General features: G+C 52.2%; 2 protein-coding genes across 2 annotated transcripts in view; both read left to right on the top strand.

Moving 5' to 3' along the window:
• Positions 1-4,821, top strand: part of LOC102457829 (adhesion G protein-coupled receptor E3-like) — a 54,826-nt gene extending 50,005 nt beyond the window's left edge. Inside the window, exons 17-21 of the mRNA XM_089774866.1 lie at positions 376-442; positions 1,217-1,308; positions 2,024-2,192; positions 2,308-2,415; positions 4,181-4,821. Coding sequence (XP_089630992.1) covers positions 376-442; positions 1,217-1,308; positions 2,024-2,192; positions 2,308-2,415; positions 4,181-4,186 — 442 coding nt within the window. The 3' untranslated portion in view covers positions 4,187-4,821. The remainder of the gene's footprint in view (positions 1-375; positions 443-1,216; positions 1,309-2,023; positions 2,193-2,307; positions 2,416-4,180) is intronic.
• Positions 4,822-11,192: 6,371 nt separating this feature from the next.
• LOC149520910 (adhesion G protein-coupled receptor E3-like) overlaps positions 11,193-22,983 on the top strand; it is a 40,744-nt gene continuing 28,953 nt past the window's right edge. The window contains exons 1-3 of the mRNA XM_089774649.1: positions 11,193-11,294; positions 12,307-12,366; positions 21,197-21,334. Coding sequence (XP_089630775.1) covers positions 11,264-11,294; positions 12,307-12,366; positions 21,197-21,334 — 229 coding nt within the window. The 5' untranslated portion in view covers positions 11,193-11,263. The remainder of the gene's footprint in view (positions 11,295-12,306; positions 12,367-21,196; positions 21,335-22,983) is intronic.

Raw genomic sequence — 22,983 nt, 5'->3', positions numbered from 1 at the left:
AGCAAGCAACTCCACTAAAGGAGGGTGGGGCGTGTTCTAGGGACCCCAGGCTAGACCCCCTGCTGGTGTAAATCAGTGTCACGTTGCTTGCTCCAATGCAGAGAGGCTGATTTACATCTGCTGCCCCCTTGGCTCCCCATGAAGAGGTGGGAGAGGTGGGGTTGACAGGAAGTGGGGGAGGTTCTCGTTGATGGGGTTGGGGGAGGCAGAACCTCTTGGCCTGCAAGGGGGTCCCAATGGCACAGGCTGGCTGAGATCCATCGTGAGGCTGGGAGGAGATGCCCTGTGACACCCGTCACTCGCAGGGCAGTGATCACATTCCTGCCCCTACGCTCTCACGTGGGGGGTAATGCGCGTCTTCCTTCCTGCCTGTAGCTGCTGGCTCAGCCTGGACAGAGGCTTTCGCTGGAGTTTCCTGGGGCCAGTCTGTGTCATAATCCTGGTGGGTACCTCACAGAACCCCAGCCCCCTTCTCCCATCTCGGCAGCCCCACTGATTTCAGGAAGCAGGGAGGAGAAGGTGTTTCCATAAAACACAAGGAAAGACCCAGTTAGGAGCCACCTGGTTCATCCGCTTTGGCCGGTCGCGGGATCCGTCCGTGTGCCTTGTCCCCAGCCCACAGCCTTTACTCGGGCACAGCTACCAGAGACGTCAGCAGGAGCTTGGCCAAGAGACAGAAAGTCTGGTCCAGTCTAGCTAATGGCCCAAGGAATGGGGAAGGGAGAGGGCTGCACCATACCGTGATTATGTGTGAGCGGGGGGGGGGGGGGGGAGGCGGGAAACAGATGTCCCTAAATATTCTTCCCTAGCCCGTGGGGAAGTAGGATGGGTCGAGGGAACAGGAATTTCTTACAGCTGGAAAGTTCAGGCAATATTCTAGAGGCAAGATCTGGGCTCTTTGAGCCAAATCCTGCTCAGTTACACCAGTGTGAACCCTATTTACTCCACTGGAGTGGCTCCATATTGAACTCTGAGCAGAATCTGGCCCCTGTGATCCTATTGATCCATCTCAGTCCTGGCTCTGCCATCAGCTACGTGTGTAGGGAGAGACCGAGCGCTGCTGGGGACCTTACAGGAGGGGGATGATTCCCCCAGGCCATGTCCAATCCCAGTTCTGCAGCATTCGGCTCGGTCCCCTGGGATCGTTCTCTGACTCAGCTGGACTGACCGGCCCCGGACGGGACATTTCACAGGAAACATTTCCCGCTCCCCACAGATAAATGTGACGTTCTTTGCCCTGACCCTGTGGATCCTGAGAAGCAGTCTGTCCTCCCTCAATGCGGATGTGTCCACCGTCAGAGGCCACAGGTGAGAAGGCATCGGAGCAGTCGTGGAGGGTCAGGTGTCTTGATTTGGATGTTCCTGGGCATGGAGAGGGAGTGAGGGACTGCAGGAGAGGGGCAGCGTATCTAGGATCCATGGGAACGAGGCCCATTGTGTTCGCATTGACAATAACCCCGTCCCACACAGGAAAGCAGGGCCGGTAGCTCCACCCCACTCTGGCCAGACCCTGCTGACCCTGAGGCTCCTGTGACAGGGCGTTCGCCCTGCACTGGCCCTTTAACGGCAAACTCCAGCCTGGAGCAGGGCCTGGGAGTTTAGCCCCAGCTGAGGCTGCATTAGTTGATTAGGGCCCAGCTGGGAGCTATATAAGAGGATGGGCTGCTGTTCCCAGGGAGAGCAGCGAGAGCCTCACTGCTGGGGGAGCAGCAGGCTCCCTGGAGCTAGGGCAGGGCTAGGGGAGCTCTGGCCAAGCAAACACCCAGACTGCAGGGCCTGAAGAATGGCCCGCTGAAGAAACAACAACCCCCGGAGACTGATGTGGGCAGTGCCGGAGGGCAGTGTCCTTAAGAGAACACCGTGGCCTGGAGGAAAGAGGGGAAACACCACCTGAGGGAAGGTACCCTGTCAGCAGAAGGAGCTAATTCCTAGGACAGACGGCAGGGGGTGCTGTGGTGGTGAGTGAACCCCCTCACAGCTTCCCACAGGGTTTGTGTAACGGGCTCTATCTGCCTTTCTCCAGACTAATGACCTTTAAAGCCATCGCCCAGCTCTTCATTCTGGGCTGCACTTGGTGCCTTGGTCTTCTCCAAGTCGGCCCAGCAGCCACGCTCATGGCGTATTTATTCACCGTCATCAACAGCCTGCAGGGAGCCTTCATCTTCCTGGTGCACTGTCTCCTCAATCGCCAGGTAAGGCCCATGGCCCATCAGTGCCCACCCAGCTCCTTCACCGGCCCCACGGCGGCCATGTCTGATCTCGTCAGAGTTCCTTACGCGGTGCAGTGACCGTGTCCTTGACTCCCAGGTGAGAGAGGAGTACAGGAGATGGATCAGGGGATTCCGACCACCCGGCCGGAAATCTCAGACAGACGATCTCTCCATGTCGACTGTCCCCACCACCAGCACCAAGGCGGTAAGAGATCCTCTGGTTTGCTCCTACACCCGCCTGCGACACCGTCCCCTCTAGCTTTGCTGTACAGGTGCTTTGCCCTGTGAGAGACCCGCGATTTGTTATGAGCCATCTGGGCACGTCCTTGGTCTCTCTCCAGGGGCGTCCCCCATCCTAGGCACAGCACAGAATGGCCTTTCCCATGCCCCCGTGGCCTCTTCCCTGGGTTCTCTGGAGAGTTCCAGGGATCACTTGCTTGGGGCAGGCGGGTGCTGGCTCTGGCAGTGTAATGATCTGAATATCTCCCAGCGTCCCCTGGGACGGAAGCCTTGTGAGTGCAGACGACCCATCCCCTCGAGCAGTCAGCACCATGGAGAGTTTCCCAGGGCTTTGTGTGTCGCCTCCCTGGGAAAACCTGCCTGTTTGCACAGAACGAGCTCCGTGCCCTTGGTATCTCTCTTCATGTCCCTGCTTTTCTGGCCAGGTGGAATCCTGCTGCCATGTGGAATCGGCAGCAGCCAGGCTCAGGGTCAATCCCTCGGGGTCCAGTGCGGACCAGAACTGGCTGGAGCCCCCAGCCACTAATGTGGTAAAACTTAACACCAACCCAGATGCCTCCAAGAGGCAACACGCTCCCCCCGCTGCAAGCCCTGAGTCTGTGTATAACAAAGGGAACTTTTAATAGAAAGGGGGAAAGAACCGAGCATTCATCTGGGAAATCCAGCAATAGACACGGACTCCATGAGTGATCGGGGGCTGGTCCACCTACTGGGAACAACCTGTTGAGTGCCCAGCACCCACTAGCGGCTCCCCCATCAGCTATCTCCTCAATCAGCTCCTTGAGCATTCTGGGATGCATTTCATCAGGCCCTGCCATTTCCACATTTTCTGTTTTCGTGTTTCCCTCTTCACTGAAAAACGGACTGACCCTTTCCTCGGGCTTCCTCTCACTTCTAATGTATTTCTAGAATGTTTTTTTTTGTCGCCCTTTATGTCTCCAGCCAGTTGGAGCTCATTTTGTGCCTTGGCCTGTCTAACTTTACCCCTATATTCTTGTGCTATTGGCCTATCTCCATCCTTTGTACTTTGATGTAGTTTCCTCTTTTGGAAGGATTCCTTTGTGATTTTTAAATAATTCAAGATCTCGTGAACAGCCTCCTGCTTTCTCCACCTTCTGAAACTTTTTAAAAAAGGTCTCCAGAACATTCCAAGAACTTGCTGGATAATTTGTGCCGTGCTGTGTTTTCCCAACAGATGTCTGGATAGTGGGAGACCTCCATCACCAAGTCCCGTGGTTTGGATAATTTTGTTAGTGGATCTTCAGAGTAGAATCTCAGGGGAAGGAATCCCCACAAGGGGATCTTCCCTGGGACACTACAAGGCCTAGTGGTTGGGGAGAGGGAAAGGGAAACCGGCTGAACCAGTCTTACAGATCATGCCTGGAGGGCATGTAGCCTGCTGGTTCAGAGCTCTGCTCTCTTCTCCCCCCCCCCATCCAATCCACTTGAGTCTGGAGGGGAAAGACTTGTCCATCCGAGATTCTGTACAACGACAGTGTCTCTCCTGTAAGCACTGGCATCGTATTTTACAAATCCTCCATTTAGGGTTAACATGGTTTGTGACCCCACAACAGTCAAATTAGTGACAACAGGCAAAATTCCGTTCTAACAACTGAGCATCCATCAGGCCTGTAGCACTGACTGAACTGGATTTACACAAGCACACCCAGGATCTCTCTCCCATTCCAGCATGAATTGTATTTACATGACAACATTTGAACACCTTACAGGGCTAAACCACTGAGTGAGCATGACCACGCCCAGGATTTCCTTCCCCTCCAACTGGCTGCATTTGAAGCATTGATTCAGAACCTGCTCACTCAGAAATATGGGCCCGTTTTACTGGATGACTAATGAAGGGCCGATTGGTGACCCTGAAGCTGAGGCAAGCACCCCAGAAGATCCCACCGAAACCAGAACGTGACAGAAAGAGCCCCAAGATGCTGGTGCAGTGATAAATGAAAGCAATCTGGAGATAACCCTTTATTGCCAAGTAACTGATCCCAGCACAACGCAGCAAAACTCGCAAGCATGTCTGAGAAGGAATTCTATAACAGATGGGGTGTCTTGCATTGGGGTCTGTCGTGCAAAGCCTCAGAGCATCAGATCGTGAGCGACAGAACCCTGCTTCCCTGCTGGCCATGACATTGGTCCAAGCTACAGGCAGGAGTGGGATGTGAGGGGGTGGGTTGGGGGTGTGGGTGCAAATGCTGCTTTTTATGTTATATTCTCAATAAACAAATCGCATTGCCTTTTTCCCTGAAAAGATCCCGTCTGCTTTTTATATGCCCTGTGGGGTTTGAGATACTGGTTGACAGCCGCCTTTGTGTTTCCTAGCTAAGTGTCAGTGTTCAGGCACTTATTACACGGCCATTTTGAAGTTAGATCCTGATCCGGAAACACCCCTCAGGAGCCAGAGTCCCTCGGTTTGTCCCTGCATGGTAAGCTGAACGTTGGTGTTTGCAGTGCTGCTGCCATTGCTGTTGTTTTGGCTCAGGTTAAGTTCCCCTCTGCCGACAATCACCTTTGAATCCCTCATTGGTTTGTGGTATGAGAAATGTCAGGGGACAGTTGGCAGGTTCCAAGGACACAGTGGAATGGTCCCACCCTGGTCTGACAGCGTCTGTGCTAGAACAACAGGAAACAAGCCCATAGCTGGAACCCTCTTTCCAGATGCTGCTGCAGTATCCTCTCATGCTGAGGATGCCTCTCTGGGGAGGGGAACTCCAGTTATTAGGCAGAGACAGGTGTCAGTAATGGGGGGTTGATCATTAGAAACAGACAGCTGGGTTTGCAATGACCAAAAGTACCACGTGGTATCTTGCCTGCTGGGTGCAAAGGTCGTGGCTCTCTCGGGATATCTAAGACAATTACAGGCCAGTAAACCTGCTTTCAGTACCAAGCACACTGGTTGAAATGACACTAAAAACAGAATTGTCGGAGACACCCGGGAAAATGATTTGTTGGGGGGAATCGTCAACCTAGTTTCTGTAAATGGAAAACAGGCCTCACCAATCCAGCAGAATTCTTTGAGAGGCCCAAGAAGAATGTGGACAAAGGTGTTCAAGTGGATCTAACATGCTTAGATTTTCTGAAAAGCTTTGGCAAGCTCTTTTACTAAAGGCTTGTAAGCCAAGTAAGCTGTCGTGGGGCGAAAGAGAAGGTCCTCTCCTGGATCCAGAACAAGTTAAAAGATAGGAAGCTGAGGGTAAGAATTAATGGTCAGTTTTCTGAAATTAGAGGTGTGAATAGTGGGTGTTCCCAGCTGCCTGGTTCAGAGTCTGGGTCTGGGACTGTTTAACATATGATCAGGGAAAAGCAGCAGGGTTTGTATTTAAGTGTTTAGTTAAGCATGATTCTCATGATTGTTTGTGAAAGCCATTGAAGATGGAGTCAGTGAACGCCATTTTGAGCAGAGAGCCTGTCAGCAGCTAGAGAAGGCCGAGCTGAGCTGAGCTGGTTCTTACCGGCTGGAACCGGTTTTTCCCGCTGGAACGGCCCCTGGACATTCCATCACCTCAGAGATTTTGCGCTACAGAAGCGCTACCAGGCATAGGCGGCGAGGCATATGGGCTCGTGGTGCCCATGCTCCAGGAATATTCAGAGCCGGAGGCCCTGCTCCACCAATAGTTGGAGCTGGGTCTCTCTCCCGGCCCCAACCCACTGGCTGCTCATCCTCCCCCCTGGCCCTGGAGCCTTGTGTTCCCCGGCCCCGGCCAGTACGGGATGAGTGTAACAGTTAACTCGAACTAAGGACTTAGTTCAAGTTAACGTTTGACTGCTGCGTGTAGCCGCGGGCAGTTAGTTCAGACTAGGGGGCTTTAAAAATGGCGCCTGGACGGGAAGATGCAAATAAAGCACAGGATATTTAAATCCCAGGTTTCATTTGCAACTTTGAATGCCTACATTAGCTCTAGTGTAGACATACCCTGAGAGTGATGCAGATGGCTCAAGAACAGCCCTTCCCATGACGTCACCCCTGCGTGCCCCTCCCCCTTCCCTGCATCCAGGGCCGGCTCTAGGTTTTTTGCCGCCGCAAGCAAAAACATTTTTTGGCCGCCCCCCTCTTTTTTTGTTCCTGGAGCCTGTGCCCCACTCCTCAGGAAGCCTCACAAGCTGCATTTGTGTGGGCACCCCCAGCAAGCTGTGCAAGCTGCATTTGCGCACGCACCCTCCCTGGACAAAAAAAGGGGGACGGGGGAGGGCAGCCAAAAATTTTTTTGCTTGGGGCGGCACAACCCTAAAGCTGGCCCTGGATGCAGAGAAAGGGGGAGGGGCACGCAGGAGTGATGTCATGGGGAGGGCCGTTCTCAACCCATTTCCCGGGCCTATGTTGATTGCCAGTCCGCCCCCCGTGGCAGAGGAAGGGGCTTGTGCTGAGGGGAGGGGGGCAGGTCAGGAGAAAAAGGGGAAGGCACCAAGGGACAGCGTGGAGGAGAGACAAATGCCAGGGGGCCAAAGTGGAGACCATGAGGAAAAGGGCAGGAGGGGAGGTGTCAGTGGGAGGGGGGACAGGGAGAGGAGGGGGTAAGGGTATTGGGAACAAGAGGGGGGAGGGGGAGGTGCTGGGAGAAGGGTTGAAAGAAGGGGTGGGCATGAGGAAGGAGGGTGTGACAGACCGGGCCGCTCTGGGTACAGCTGAGGGCGTCCGCTAAGGGCGAATTGCTCAAAGTCAGGGCTCCTTACAGCCCCCTGACTGGAGACCTTCCCAAACAGGCCACAAACCAGTCCCACAGAGCGCTTCACCTGCCTGCCTGAAGCCTCAAGAGCAAAACCCCGCCGCCACCCCAGTAATATCCATGCCCCAGATGGTCCCGGACCTCATACACGGGTGGGGGGGTCTTAGAACCCAATCTCACCTACCCTGAACAAGTTCTGTCCAGTTCCAAGAAACCAGCCACAGATCCCAGGTCAATTTATCCTCTGGACCTTACTCACGAATCACGCTGAGCCAGTCCTTTAGAATCTGACATCTAAAGGTTTATTACTACAAGAAAGAAAAGCATGAGAGTAAGGCTATTAAAGAATCATTAAGTAAAGGTTTATAAAATATTTTTTACTAACTTGGGTGCAACAGTGGCACATCCAAACAAGCCACATGAACTCAGTACAGGTGAACAACACAAAATTCATTCTGCTCATGGGAGGAAACTCTTAGGCTATGGCTACACTGACGGGTTCTTGTGCAAGAAGTCTTGCGCAAGAAAACATCCACACTGCAATGGGTGAGCTGTGCTTTTGCGCAAGAAAGCTCCGATGGCCATTTTAGCCGTAGGCGTTTCTTGCGCAAGAAATCCCTGCCATGCGTCCATACTGCCTTCTTGAGCAAGAGAGCTTACACCTGTTAGAAAAGAGCGTAGCTCTTGCAGAAGACGCCCTTTCTTACCACGCCGTACTGTAAATTTCCTTGTGCAAGAGCAGGTAGGAAGTGTGGATGCTCTGTGGGTTCTCGTGCAAGAACGGCTGTATTTGCGCAAGAAGCCGGGAGTGTAGACATAGCCTTAGAGGGAACACTTCCCCCAGCCTCTCTGTCCCCAAGTTAATGTCACACACATTGGGTTAATGCAATTTCAGGATAGTTGCATGAGGTGGGTTTGGTGGGGGCCAAACTAATCCCTGTTGGTAGGAAGATGGTGGGAAAAGTCCTTCGAGAGGGGTGACATGACACCTTTTACTTCTGGTCATGTGTCCATCTTGCCCTGAGCATGTTACCTCCAGAGGCCTGGCTAACGGGGGCCAGGGGTGTGGTTAATAGGGATCACGGGGTGTGGTTAATGTGGGTCAAGGGGTGTGGCTAACAGGGCACAACCAAAAATTATACAAACCTGCAGCCCCTGCTACCAGGCCCTGGGGATGGGTGGCTTTTGGCCTTAGGATTATTCCGTTCTATCGCCGCCCCATCAGCCCCGGACCGCACCACACTCTCGCGGCTGTGCCGAGGGAAGGGGAAGATTTACTGACTTTCCGGGATCCACCATTGCCCATTGATGTTCCCCGCTGGACTCTCCCGGCAGTTCCTCCCCAAGAGCTTCCCATTAGATCAAGGGTCAAAGGGCCAAGGCCTTGGCCTGCACACAGCACCCATCAGCGCCTCTAAATTGTCAAAGGGGTTTATCGCTTTTGGGGTCTTTACTTCCCTCTTTACTGGCCAAAGAGGGGTTTGGGCCCAGGCGACATGCCTCCCTGCTAGACTCCCTGCACTCTTGTACGGCTCCCGGTTGAGTTAGGGATGTGCATAATTAAGGAACCAATTTATTAAACCTTTGAGGATGATAAGGTGATAAGCAACAGCCGTGATAAGCAACAGCCATCATGGATTTGTTGAGAGCAAATCATACCAAAGCGAAGCAATTTCCTTCATAGGCACCCAGCCTAGTGGATGGGGCCCGAAAGCAGTACAATTTCAAAAGTATTTTCTTATTCTAACTAAGGAAACCTGCTAGTTTCCTCTTGTCCACATGGAGGGGTGAGTCTACACTACAGCACTAATTCAAACTAACTTAATTCGAATTAGTTAATTTGAACTAAGCTAATTCGAACTAGTGCATCTAGACCTAAAAACTAGTTCGAATTAGCATTTTGCTAATTCGAACTAGCATGTCCACATTGAGTGGACCCTGAACCGAGGTTAAGGCTGGCCAGAAGCAGTGCCGGCAGGGCATCAGATTAGGACTTAGAGTGTGGAGATGCTGTCTCAGGCTAGCCGAGGGCTGTGCTTAAAGGGACCAGACCCCCACCCCGGACAGACAGTTCTCAGGGGTTCCCCACTTGCAAAGGAGTCCTGGCTTGGAGTGCCCTGAGTGCCCACACTTGGCACATCACTGCACTTGGCCATCAGCCCGGCTGCACTTGCTGCAGGCTGCCATCTTGGGGGGGGCACTCGGGGGGCTGTAGGAGAGCTTCCACCCCGAGGAGCCCGCAGAGCCACCCCAGTCCTCCCCATCGGAGGCTCGTGCCCCATTCCTCCCTCACCTCCTTCCACTTACCCCTCCCTAGCCCCCCTTCCTGATGTACAAAATAAAGGACACGTGTGTTCAAAAATAGAATCTCTCTTTATTGAACAAAACTCGGGGAGACTGGGAAAAGGAGGTGGGAGAGGGGAAGAGAGAAGGTGGGAGAGGGGAGGGCAACTAAAATTATCAGGGGTTTGGAACAGGTCCCATATGAAGAGAGGCTAAAGAGACTGGGACTTTTCAGCTTAGAAAAGAGGAGACAGAAGGGAGATATGATAGAGGTCTATAAAAGCATGAGTGGTGTGGAGAGGGTGCATAAAGAAAAGTTCTTCATTAGTTCCCATTATAGAAGGACTAGAGGACACCAAATGAAATGAATGGGTAGCAGGCTTCAAACTAACAACAGAAAGTTCTTCTTCACAAAGCAAATAGTCAACCTGTGGAACTCCTTGCTGCAGGAGGCTGTGGAGGCTAGAACTGGAACAGAGTTTAAAGAGAAGTGAGATAAAGGCATGGAGGTTGGGTCCATGGAGTGCTATTAGCCAGGGGGTCGAAATGGTGTCCCTGGCCTCTGCTTGTGGAAGGCTGGAGATGGATGGCATGAGACAAATGGCTTGGTCATTGTCTTTGGTCCATCCCCTCCGGGGTAGCTGGTGTTGGTCGCTGTCAGCAGACAGGCTACTGGGCTAGATGGACCTTTGGTCTGACCCAGAACGGCCATTCTAAGCTCAGGGCTCAGGGTCGGGGGTCTCACTGGACCACCTTGATTTTCATGCAAACCTGCTCCTGGGTGGCCAGGCTGGCAGCTCTCCTGCCCTAGACGTCCACTTTCCTGTGCCTAGTGCGGAGGTCGTGGATGAGGTCCACGATGTCTGAACTAGAGCAGGCGAGCGCCCGCCTCTTGAGGACCCGGGCAGGCTCCCGGGAGCTGCCAGCCTGGTCCTGGGAAGAGGCAGAGGGCTGGGTGGCAGCGGGTGGCTGGCTTGAGCCGTGCCAGGTGCAGGGTCTGCCGGCTGGGTGCTGGCAGGCTTGCACCTGGCACGGGCACCGTAGCCAGCCAGTGCCTCTTTAAGGGCTCCGGGGCCGGGAGGGGGGCAGAAGAGTTTCCCTGGTGGTGCCCAGAGTTGCCACCAGGGAAAGCTGGGGAGGGCTAGCCTCCCACTAGTTCGAATTAAGTAGCTACACAGCCCTTAATTCGAACTAGTTAATTCGAACTAGGCGTTAGTCCTCGTAGAATGAGGTTTACCTAGTTTGAATTAAGCGCTCCGCTAGTTCGAATTAAGTTCATGTGTGTAGCGCCTATCAAAGTTAATTCGAACTAACGTCTGTTAGTTCGAATTAACTTTGTAGTGTAGACATACCCGAAGTTGCAAGGCTGGTCGGGGAGGTATGGAGACTCACTGGCTCAGTAGCAGAACTGCAGAAAAGGTTTCTTTTGGGGTTGTGGAGTCCCTGTCAGTGCAGGCTTTAAGAACAGGTTGGGCACACACCTACCAAGGATGTTCTAGGTCCGCTTGGTCCTGCCTCAGCACCTGGAGGTGGATTGTTTGAGCTCCTTAGGTCCCCTGCAGCTCTCCATTTCTGATTCAGTGAAATGAGGCTGGGCCATCTGCACTGTGCTCAGTTTTCCCCATAGGGTCTCACTGCAAAGTAACGGAGTATGGGGCTGGCAGATGAGGGAGAAAGAGGGAGGGCAGGGCAGGCTGGACAGTGTTTTGCTGTGCACGTTACTCTAGGTTGATATGATCTGAAACAAGGGCTTGAGTCACTTTCGCTTCCTGTCTAATTTCTCCAGAATAAGGAAGCTGCAAAGCTCAGAGCCCTCAGAGCTCAACCGCTCCTGAGAGCGTCGGAGCCACCATGGGACCCCGCGGGGACGTGCGTCCTTTGGGTGAGTGGAACAAAGTCCATGGGCTGGACTCAGGGGTGGGGCCCGGAGAGCCCAGAGGGGTCCATGTGTCCATCTGCACGAGAGCTGGAAGGTGTGTACTCCAGCGGGGGAAGACACAGCTGGGCTAGCTCTCGTCTAGCTGCGTGCTACACAGAGAAGTGTCCGAACAGAGGGGGAGGGGGCTAGCTGCCCTGAGTGCCTACCAGTGGCCTTGGACAGGGATGTGGTCGGGACAGGGAGCCTCCCCTGTTACTTGCCCAAACACGGCCACACTTCTCTTTCTCACACGCCAGCTGCTCAGAGCAAGCCCAGGTAAGTCTCCTAGAGCTCGAATTTACACCTACATTGGTGTGACAGACAATTTCCTCTGCTCCCTCCCCTGCTCAAGTTGCACTAATGGAGACTTCATCCAGGCTTGCTGAAACACCCTTAGATTTAACCATCAGATTCCTGGGGCTGGCTCAGAGGGACTCACCGTGAGACCAGAGCCTGGATGGGTCGAAGATGCTTCCAGCCGCGTTCACAACCACTGAATCCCAGGGGATAACTGCAGATCAGTCTGGTGCCTGCAAGCAGCCTAAAGCCTTCTCTGATTCCTCCTGAAGCATCCCTGGTCCAAGGGACCATTCAGCAGCTGGCAATAGCCAGAGCATAGAAGTATCTCGGCCCTACCACTCATCTCTGGGAAGCTGCTGTGCCCAGGGTTTGTGGGTGGGGGCATAACATGGAGCCAGTGCACAAGGGGAATTTCGAGTAGCGGGGTAAGCCAGCTTGCTGGAGTGGCACAAAGCCGGGGTTCCTGCATTTACTATGGTATAAACAGTTATTAATGGAAAAACGGACTTCATTGGATTTACACTAGAATCACAATGGAGTCATCCAGCAAAATTTGGTCCCTGTACAAGGGCCAAGAGATGTCTCTGTCTCTGTCTCTGTCTCTGTCTCTGTCTCTGTGTTGCTCGTTTCTGTTTGGATACAATTTACAAACACATTTATTTTTCTCTCTCTCAAGTGTTTCTCATCGTGGTCCTTGTCCCCCCTCTGCCTCCAGGGAGCACTCAAGGCTCAATGGGTAAGTTCCCAGGCTGGGGGAACAGAATGCAAATCCGCAGGGGACGCGTTTGTTCCCATCACAGAAGCCCCACGCAGAATGTGTCTCTGCTGTTAAAGCTGATACAGGAAAGAGGGGGGACAGCTCTCGATGGTGTCTCGGCTCTATAGTGGAGCTGGGGTCCTTGGATCTGGGTCACTAGAAACAGCTGAATGTTTGCGGGGGGTTAAATCTATTTCTGACATGGTCACTGCCGTATGCTGGGCTAAGGTCACATATTGCATGGTCAATGGGTATGATTCACATTAGATACGTTAATATTGCTCGTATGCACCGAATGCCCATAACATTGTGTTGTGTGCACACTTCTAGCAGCTGCCTGGCCCGAACTGGCCTATGTGTTTCTATACATTTGTTCCCCTGTGCTAAGTGTCCCATTCTCCTTTGAGCGATTGCTCACGCCCATTCCATGTAGGTGTGTGCGTGCAGTGTGCACGTGTTGTCAGAAATGTTTCCCCTAGCAGCCCTTGTCGGGCCTGCAGAGGAGCCCCCTGGAATGACACCGTTATACTATTCTGTTGAGAAAAAAAAAAGGAGGAGACCAAAGTTGTTGAGAAAAAAAATAGTGTGACCCCTTTAAGAAATGCTTTTGAGGTATTTTTGGCCTTAACAGGCTGCTGGCGGCCGTCCTCCATTTTGTCTCCCTGCTCCAGGGCAGACAGCTCCCCTGCAGAACCAAATAAGCACCTGGTGTTTTCGCCTCCTGGCCGGGAAAAAAATCGGAAAATCCAAGACATTTTAGCTCTGGTATTTTCTGAATTTTTTTACCAGACAGGTGAACCAGAGGATGAGGCAGGGCTGGCGGGGCACCACCCCTAAGAACAGAGGCGCCAAAAAGATGGACCTGTTAGGAAAGAAGGCCGACGCATCTGGAACAGCGAAACAGCAGGTTCTCCTGACCCGATATGAGCCTCCATGGACAAGTTCCCCAAAGTGCTCCCCAGGGATTCTCGGCCCGAGTTTAGAGCCGATGAGGCTGCACGTGCCATGGCCACGGGGTTGGTGTTACGCCGCAGCTCCTGGCTGCAGGGATCCAGGGTGCTGGATTTGTGGCTCAGGTCCTGATCCTAGATATCTGCAGGGCTGCCACATGGTCCTTTGTTCACACCTTTGCCGATCACTACGTGCACATCAGACAAGGGAGGATGCTGCCTTGGGTAGGGCCGTTCCATTCAGGGGAAGGGTAGAACTCCGACCCCGCCGCCTGGGGTTTCTGATTTGGAGTCACCAAGAACTGTTGTTCTTCGAGATGTGCTGCTCACGTCCATTCCACATCCCACCCACCTCCCCTTCTTCGGAGTGATCCGGTGAGAAGGAGCCAAGGGGGCGGAGGGCAGCTGGGGTATATCCTGGCCGGTATAACAGCACCATCCAGAGGGCTCCCCTGCTGGCCCGATGGGTTCTTCTAGGGGGAAGATTTCCGACAACAGGTGCACGCTGCACTCACACACCTCCATGGAATGGACGTGAGCAACACGTCTCGAAGAACAACAGTTACGAGGTAAGTAACGTTCTTTCGCCAGAAACCTGTCAGCATGAGCACATGGCAGAGGCGTAGTGAAGAAGGGGCGGGGCGGGCAGGTGTCCCCGGGCGCGACCAGCAGCAGGAGCAGCCACTTTAAAAGTAAGATTAACTGACCCATCCGGTGCCTGACTCTGCAGGACGGGGATTTGATTGGGGGGAGCGCTGTGGATTCATGGCTCTGAGGGAGGGGGGAGAGCACTAGGATGGGGGAACTGAGGGTGCTTGGCTCTGCAGGAGGGGGATTTGGTTGGGGGGTGCTGGTGGTGCCTGGCTCTGAGGGAGGGGGATTGGTTGAGGAGAGCTGGGGGCACTTGATTCTGGAGGGGGGTTGAATTGGGGTGGGAGCACTGAGGGTGCCTGGCTCTGGGGAGGGGTGGTTGTTTTGTACTTAAGAGTACTGCACAGGATCTTTATTGGTAATTCACACAAATAGCCGTCAACACTTACCGTAGGCCTGTGATACAGCGCGCGCGAGCACACACACATGTCTGGTTATTGCCAATAGTTGCTCCCCCCCAACTGCACTGGCCAGGTGAGTTAGGTGCGGGAGGGGTGGAGCCAGCTCCATGATCCCATGTTGACGGGAGGAAAGCCGGGGTCCCTCTGCAAGAGGCCTTAGATTGATAGTGTCTTCACTCTCATGCAGACCCACCGCATCAGTCATCCCATGCAGACGCATCAGCTTTGAGAGTCACCATGTGCATTTGCAGTTAGTTGTCTTAATGCTGCCCCATTGGCCTTCAAAGAGGGGGCTTCCAAAAGCAGGCGCTTGCTGCTGACTCCCAAGGGGTCCATAGGTCCAGTCTTCTTTCAATGAGCCCACTTCACAGGTCCCATTGTTCTTCTCATTGTTCTTGGATCTGGCTCCCACCCTTCTCCTACTATTGCAAGTGCAGGGAGGTGCTGGTCTTTTAGGCCTTATCCATTCACACCTCGTTCACTCAACAGGACAATCCATTAAGCAAAAGAGGGTACAAAATCGATAAGATACAAGGTTTCTATGTAAAAAGGCTTCATACACATTTTCTGTGTTCTATATGAAAGTATACATAATGTCTATGTAAAAGGACTTAAAAAATGCAATGAGAAAGTGATTAATACAGAGATTAATGAGATGTATCTACAGTTGCATTGGGATGGGAGGGGGGCTGGTGTGCCTGGCTCTGGGGGAAGGGTGGGTGCATTGTGGGTACTTATAATTTTTTTAAAGTACTTTATAACAAAAGGAAAAACTTAAACAAAATAGTCTCGTAGCACTTTAAAGACTAACCAAACATGTAGATGGTATCATGAGGTTTCACGGGCAAAGCCGTGAAAGCTCATGATACCATCTACATGTTTGGCTAGTCTTCAAAGTGCTAAATGTGGTTTTTAAGTTTTTCCTGTTAGTCTGTAACTCGGCTACTTCTCTGAAGCTTAAAAAAAAAGGTTGAGAAACACTGCTCTGTACCCTTCCTTTTGGCCTCTCTGTTTCCTTTCTCCTTTGGCGAGTTGGACAGGCAGGAATTTTGGTAAAAATATATGAGATCTGCACACAGTGCCCACTCTACCGCAGCTGATGCTGGCTAATCTCAGTTCTAAAGGAGTTGACATTCCTGAGGTAATCGATCCCCCCATGTTCTGTTGCAGATTTTCCAAAGACAATGCTGGTGTTTTCTATAGGTCACCCACATCTCCCAGTCGTAGCAGAGACTTGGGATTAACATCAGAAGGGTAGATGTGTTAGTCTGGATCTACAAAAGCGACAAGGAGTCCTGTGGCACCTTATAGTCTAAGGGTATGAGCTTCCCCTCCCCCTTCTCCTTGCTTCCCCCTTCCAGCTCCCTCTTCCCAGTTTTCCCCCTCCCCTCTCCCAGCCTTTCTCCTGCCCTCTCCCACCTCCTTTCCCCCGTCTCCCCACAGTTTCATTCACCTCCCCAGTTGTGTTCAATAAACCCAGTTAATATTTTTGAAAATACGTGTCTTTTATTTGACATCAGGAAGGGGGGGCTAGGGAAGGCTATGTGGAAGGACGTGAGGGAGGAATGGGGCATGAGCCCCCGGTGCGGAGGACCGGTGTGGCTCTGAAGGCTCCTCTGGGTGGACACTCTCCCTCGGGGACTCCTGGATCCTGACAGCCCCCAATGGACCTCCCGGATGGCAGCCTGCAGCAAGTGCAGCCGGGCTGATGGCAACGACCCCATGAGACGCACCGGCGTGCCCAGGGACAGGTCTGCTTCCATGTTGCAGAGTGCCGTGGTGTCCCGAGTGAGGGCAAGCAGAGCACTCCAAGACATGAATGCTTTGCTGTTCCTCCGCGAGGTGGACCAGCAAGCAGAGAAACCTGAGAATTGTGGGCGCTACACATACAAACCGCTAGTTCGAACTTAATTTGAACTAGCGGAGCGCTTAATTCGAACTAGGTAAACCTCATTCTACGAGGACTAACGCCTAGTTCAAATTAAGTAGTTCGAATTAAGGGCTGTGTAGCCACTTAATTCGAACTAGTGGGAGGCTAGCCCTCCCCAGCTTGCCCTGGTGGCCACTCTTGGCCAAGCCAGGGAAACTCTTCTGCTCCCCTCCCAGCCCCGGAGCCCTTAAAGGGCTACGGTCTGGCTACGGTGCCCGTGTCAGGTGCAAGCCTGCCAGCACCCAGCCAGCAGACCCTGCACCTGGCACGGCTCGAGCCAGTGACCCGCTGCCACCCAGCCCTCCTCCTCTTCCCGGGACCCCCGAGGCCGCAAGAGGTGGGCGCCGCCTGGTGTAGTGCGGAGATCGTGGACCTCATCCAGGTTTGGAGGGACGCCTCTAACGTCCACAATCTCCGCACTGGGAACAGGAAAGTGGCCGTCTAGGACAGAATAGCTGCCAGCCTGCCCACCAAAGACCACATGCGAACCCAGGAGCAGGATTGCATGAAAATCAAGTTGGTCCAGTGAGACCCCCGACCCTGAGCTTAAAACATAAGAATAGCCGTTCTGGGTCAGACCAAAGGTCCATCTAGCCCAGTAGCCTGTCTGCTGACAGCGGCCAACACCAGGTACCCTGGAGGGGATGGACCGAAGACAATGACAAAACCATTTGTCTCGTGCCATCCCTCTCCAGCCTTCCACAAACAGAGGTCAGGGACACCGTTCCTACCCCCTGGCTAATAGCGCTCCATGGACCCAACCTCCATGACTTTATCTAACTTCTCTGTAAACTCTGTTATAGTTCTAGCCTTCACAGCTTCCTGTGGCAAGGAATTCCACAGGTTGACTATTTGCTTTGTGAAGAAGAACTTTCTTTTATTAGTTTGAAGCCTGCTACCCATTAATTTCATCTGGTGTCCTCTAGTCCTTATATTATGGGAACTAATGAAGAACTTTTCTTTATTCACCCTCTCCACACCACTCATGATTGTATAGACCTCTATCATATCCACCCTCAGTCTTTTCTTTTCTAAGCTGAAAAGTCCTAGGCTCTTAAGCCTCTCTTCATATGGGACCTATTCCAAACCCCTAATCATTTTAGTTGCCCTTTTTGGAACCCTTTCCAAGGCCAAAACATCTTTTTTGAGGTGAGGAAACCACATCTGTACACAGTACTGAAGATATGGCGTATCATAGTTTTATACTTCCCCTTCTCCTTCTTCCCCTGGCTTCCCTCTTCCAGCTCCGTCCTCCCAGGTTTCCACCTCCCCTCTCCCACCCTCTCTCTTCCCCTCTCCCACCTCCTTTTCCCAGTCTCCCCAGAGGTCTATCCCCATCCCCAGTTTTGTTAAATAAGGAGAGTTTCTATTTTTGAACACACATGTCCTTTATTTTTTACATCAGGAAGGGGGGCTAGAGAGGGGTAAGTGGAAGGAGGTGAGGGAGGAATGGAGCACGAGGCCCCGATGGGGAGGACTGGGGTGGCTCTGCAGGTTCCTCGGGGTGGAAGCTCTCCTGCAGGGCCTCCTGGATCCTGACAGCCCCCCGATTGACTCCCCCGGATGGCAGCCTGCGGCAAGTGCAGCCGGGCTGATGGCCGAGTGCTGTGCTGTGCTGAGTGTGGGCACTCCAAGACAGGACTGCTTTGCTGTCCCTCATTGAGGTAGGCAAGCAAGCGGGGATCCCTGACAACTGTCTGTCCGTGGTGGAGGTCGGGTCCCTTTAAGCACAGCCCTCGGCTAGCCTGAGGCAGCAGCTCCACGCTCTAAGCCCTAACCCAGTGGTTCCCAACCATTAGAGGCTGCCGGGTGTCAGGGGGCGTGGCCGTTCATCTGCTGGGCGCCGCAGGCACCGTGTTGGGGACCACTGCCCTAACCTGATGCCCTGCTGGCACTGGTTCCGGCCAGCCTTAACTTCGCTTCAGGGTCCACTCAATGTGGACATGCTAGTTCGAATTAGCAAAACACTAATTCGAATTAGTTTTTAGGTCTAGATGCACTAATTCGAATTAGCTTACTTCGAATTAACTAATTCGAATTAAGTTAGTTCGAATTAGTGCTGTAGTGTAGACATACCCTGTCTGTCCAAGATGGGGGGTCGGGTCCCTTTAAGCACAGACCTCGGCTAGCCTCAGGCAGCAGCCCCACATACTAAGTCCGACCCTGATGCCCTTTTGGTGTTGGTTCCGGACAGCCTTACCTTCGATTCAGGGTAGAGCAGCTCCTAGAGACCTTTCTCTTTTACTTAAGGATAGAATCTCATGGCAGCCTGAAGGAAAAAGTCCCCATGGCAGACCGAGTCAGGCTTGCAGCGTACCCTGAGCCTCATGCTACTTACTGCTTCAAGAGACTTCAGGAAAGTGAGGACGATTCTTGTATTTTATTTCAAAGTTTTTCTGAGTGTTATTTTAACAGGTAAATTAATCTCGTAATTCATAACTCTCATGTAGTTTATCACTGTGCAATAGTATGAAAAACAATTAGGTGAATGAGGTAAGTAACTAGGAAGTTAGGAAGCATTATAGATACTTACAGTAAGTTTGATACGCTCAAAATCTTTGCTATAACAGTGGTTTCAAATGCTTGATTGAAATATAGTGATGAAATTCATATTTAAGGTGTATAACATTTATTTCTCTTGTGTTTTATAAAACTTACATATTTTAAGCATTTGACATTTTTTATATAAAAGACATGAACCTCATGAGAACGGGCTATGAACAAATTGAAGAGAAAACAAATATTTAACAGACTGTAAACCACAAAACGTATATGTCTGTAGTTGGTGAAATAAGTAATTTAAAGCAGGGAGGCAGAGCTCTGGGAGGGCGTTGCAGCCTCACTCAGGTTAGGCAGTTAAACAGACAGCTTTATTGATCAGTAAAGCAAAGTGAGCCAAACGTGGTCCCAGCAGAGCCAGGCCCAGTAAGGCTACTCAACACAATTAATCCTAGTATTTTATACCCTTAACCAAACAGTCTGACTTTAGGGCATTTAATTACAGAACTTATTAATTAAACTTGGAAAAACAAAGCCTTATTAGCAAGATGGTGGACAGGTATAAGGGAATGCATTTTTTGTTTTAACCAGCCCAATTAACACATACCAATAGCTTATTTTGCAGGCCTTTGTTCTGGGGTAACAGAAAGTTTACTTTGGTATATGTCCAGAAGCAGAAAGCTGAAATGGTTTCTGTTATACAAGATGGCTTTTAGCTAAATATGAAATGGTTTCCACAACTCCCCACTTCTAGCCTTTCAAAGGCTAACCTTGAAACCATTTTATACCTTTATTTTTATTAAAGTATTTATGTACAGTTTGGGGGTTTTTTTTTTTTTTTTTGCTTATTGTATTATAATGTTATTACTTTTACATTTTCTTTAGTAAGGGTTTGTTTTGTGTTTTTTAGAATACAAGAAATACAGCATTTGATTAACAAGAAACAAAAATAAACACAAAAGAATATAGTCAGTACTAAAACTACACCTTGCAAAACCTTCTTTTGAATGGACAGAACAGTGAGCACATATTTAGCAACCTGTGGAATTACATTTTTGGGAAACTTGGTTTATTAAAGCATAAACACATTTGAACCATATAGGTTGTAACTGCTAGGTATTACAAAGAAAATTAAGCATAAATTTAACATGACTTGTTTGTTCAGCCTTATGTGGCTGTTCTTTAGGACTTTGTAGTTTGCTTCACCTATTGCTGGCAGGTTTTTCTGGACCGCAGCTAAAACCTTTTTTACTTTTTATTCATTACTCGTTTGCTATAACAGTGGTTTTAAATGCTTGAAATATAGTGATGAATTCATATTTAGGGTGTATAACATTTATCTAGTGTTTTATAAAACTTACATATTTTAAGAATTTGACATTTTTTATGTAACCTAATGAGAATGGGATATGAACAAATTGAAGAGAAAAAATTATTGAACAAAATGTAAACCACAAAACTATAATTTATACGTCTGCAGTTAGTAAAATAATTAATTTGTTAAACAATAAATATCCTAAGAGGTGAATTTTATACAGTGGCATAGTAAGGAGGGCACAGAGGAAGGGGGGGAGTTGTCCCAAGGTGCCACGCTAGTGAGGTTCCAATATCGTCTCCCTCCACTCCCCCTGTCATCCCTCAGCTCGCCTGCTCCTCCTCTTCCTGTTGCAACCAGCTGGATCCTCCTCCCCCCGGCCTCTCTCCCCCAGTCCAACTCCTCCTCCACCTCTGCTGGAGGCTTAGTGCATGCGGGGCCCAGCCTCAAACTGGAGGGGATCAGGCAAGACATGGTACAAGCTCCACGTTCCTCCTCCCAGGGTCGGGCTCAGCTGTGTGCCAGATTTGGGGCCCTGCCATGCGGTGGCAGTGGGGAACAGAAAATTTTGCCTTTGCACCCGGGCGCATAACACCTTTGCTACGCCTCTGGCACGTGCACCGTAGGCACAGGCCGGCAGTTACTCTCGCTGGAATGCCCCAAACATAAGGGCTATATGGGTGGGACGAGGCCAGGAGGTGCCGTCACGCTCTTGGTACCTTGGTACCTTAGTGCAGATCCCAGCAGTAAAGGGTAGATCCCCCAATTGGAGATCCGCTTCCCCAACGTGACACAGACCGTTAGCAGAGCGTCCTGCAGAGCCCGCCCGCCCCTGCCTGCCTTACGCCTGGGTGGGCCCCTCCCTCCGCCCACAAGGGCGAGAGGGGCTGACGGCGCTCACCAGTGACCAGGCCCCGCTCGCCCCAGCCCTGCTGACGAGCGAGTAGGAGACATGGGGCCGAAGAGCTGCCGGGAGCGCATGGGCAGGGGCCCGCAGGGCGTGAGATGAGCCAGGGGAAGGGGCAGACGGCGCAGGGCGGCTCACTCTGGTTTCCATTCCCAGCAGGTGCCTCTGAGATCTGCCCTGACCTAATCTGCCCGTCAAATGCCACCTGTGTGAACAGCACCCACTGCGCCTGCCTGGAGGGATTCCAGTCACGAGGGGGTCGCTTCTTCACCGACCCATTGGAGACCTGCGATGGTAACGGGCATCCCCGTCCGACCCCAGATGGCTCAGGCACTCGGGGGGGGGGGGCGCAGTGCCCGGGGAATGAGGGGGGGTTGGGCAGTGGGTCACTAGTGTTTCACAAGGCCCAGCAGGCCCATCTGGGGCGGTTGGGTCCCCCCGCACCGCTGGGCACCGCTGGGCAGCTCTTGGGAGGATCAGCTGTCTGGCGGCTGGGGGCTTTGGGACGGGGTCGGAGTGAGGGTAGAAGTGATCAGCTGTGACCCTGACTGCTCTCCATGTGTGCGGGGGCTGGGATCTCCCTGCCGCAGCCCTTGGATTGGGAACAAATCGCTGGGTTTGCAGGGAGGCTCCAGGAGAGAGGAGGGACCCTCACTGGGCCCAGCACACAGCCTCGTGCTGCTAGTGCCTCCTGAGCCTGGGACGGGGCCTTGTGTAGAGGCGCTGCCCTCTATGGCCCTGGGGAGCAGAGAACAAGTGCAGCAACGGAAGCCCCAGCCAGGCTCATGTGACGGACCAGGCCGGGTCTGGGCACAGCTGAGGGCGTCCGTTCAGGGCAAATTGCTCAAACTCAGGGCTCCTTAGAACCCCTGACTGGGGGCCCTTCCCAAATAGGCCACAAACCAGTCGCACCGAGCACTTCACCTGCCTATCTGGCCAGCCAGAAGCCTCACGAGCAAAACCCCTTGGACACCCGAGTCCTTCCTGTGCCCCAGTCAGTCCCAGGCCTGCACACAGGGGTTCTCTCACCTTCCCTGAATGGGTTCTTCTGGTCCCAAGAAACCAGCCACAGTTCCCAGGTCGATTTACCCTTTGGATCTTACCCACAAATCACACTGAGCCGGTTCTTTAGAATCTAACATCGAAAGGTTTATTACTACAAGAAAGAAAAGCCTGAGAGTAAGGTTGTTAAAGAATCGTACGTTACATACAACGACTCATCCAGTTCTCGATACAGGCTCATAGCAGAGATGTTATAACTGCTGGCTTTGGTGTAGATCCTATGTCAGGATGGGTTCACAGTTCTTTCCGGCTCGTGGTTCCCTGCAAGGCTGCTTCTGGGATCAAGAGTTGAGCTGAAGACAAAGATGGAAGGTGTTATAGGCCTCTATTTAGGCCTGCTGACTCCATATTCAGTGTCGTACCTCGGTACCAAAGGTACCTCGGTGTTTTCGTACCTCAGTACCTTCGGTGGTCTGGACTGTCAGTGTCAGCGTCGTCTGGTCAGGGTCGTCCTGGCACGCTCCTGACAGGACCTCTACTCCATTGATAAACTTTTGGCTGCGTGCGTAACAATCGAGGACTAACGCCTAGTTCGAATTAACTAGTTCGAATTAAGGGCTGTGTAGCCACTTAATTCGAACTAGTGGGAGGCTAGCCCTCCCCAGCTTTCCCTGGTGGCCACTCTGGGCACCACCAGGGAAACTCTTCTGCCCCCCTCCCGGCCCCGGAGCCCTTAAAGGGGCATGGGCTGGCTACGGTGCCCGTGCCAGGTGCAAGCCTGCCAGCACCCAGCCAGCAGACCCTGCACCTGGCACGGCTCGAGCCAGCCACCCGCTGCCACCCATCCCTCCACCTCTTCCCGGGACCAGGCTGGCAGCTCCCGGGAGCCTGCCCAGATCCGCAAGAGGCGGGCGTCCGCCTGGTCTAGTGCAGACATCATG

This window comes from Pelodiscus sinensis, chromosome 31, assembly GCF_052426305.1.
Source record: "Pelodiscus sinensis isolate ZL-2025 chromosome 31, ASM5242630v1, whole genome shotgun sequence".
In the NCBI taxonomy this organism is placed as follows: domain Eukaryota; kingdom Metazoa; phylum Chordata; order Testudines; family Trionychidae; genus Pelodiscus; species Pelodiscus sinensis.
Note: the sequence above shows the minus strand (reverse complement) of the source record. Positions and strands in the feature narration are given on the sequence as shown.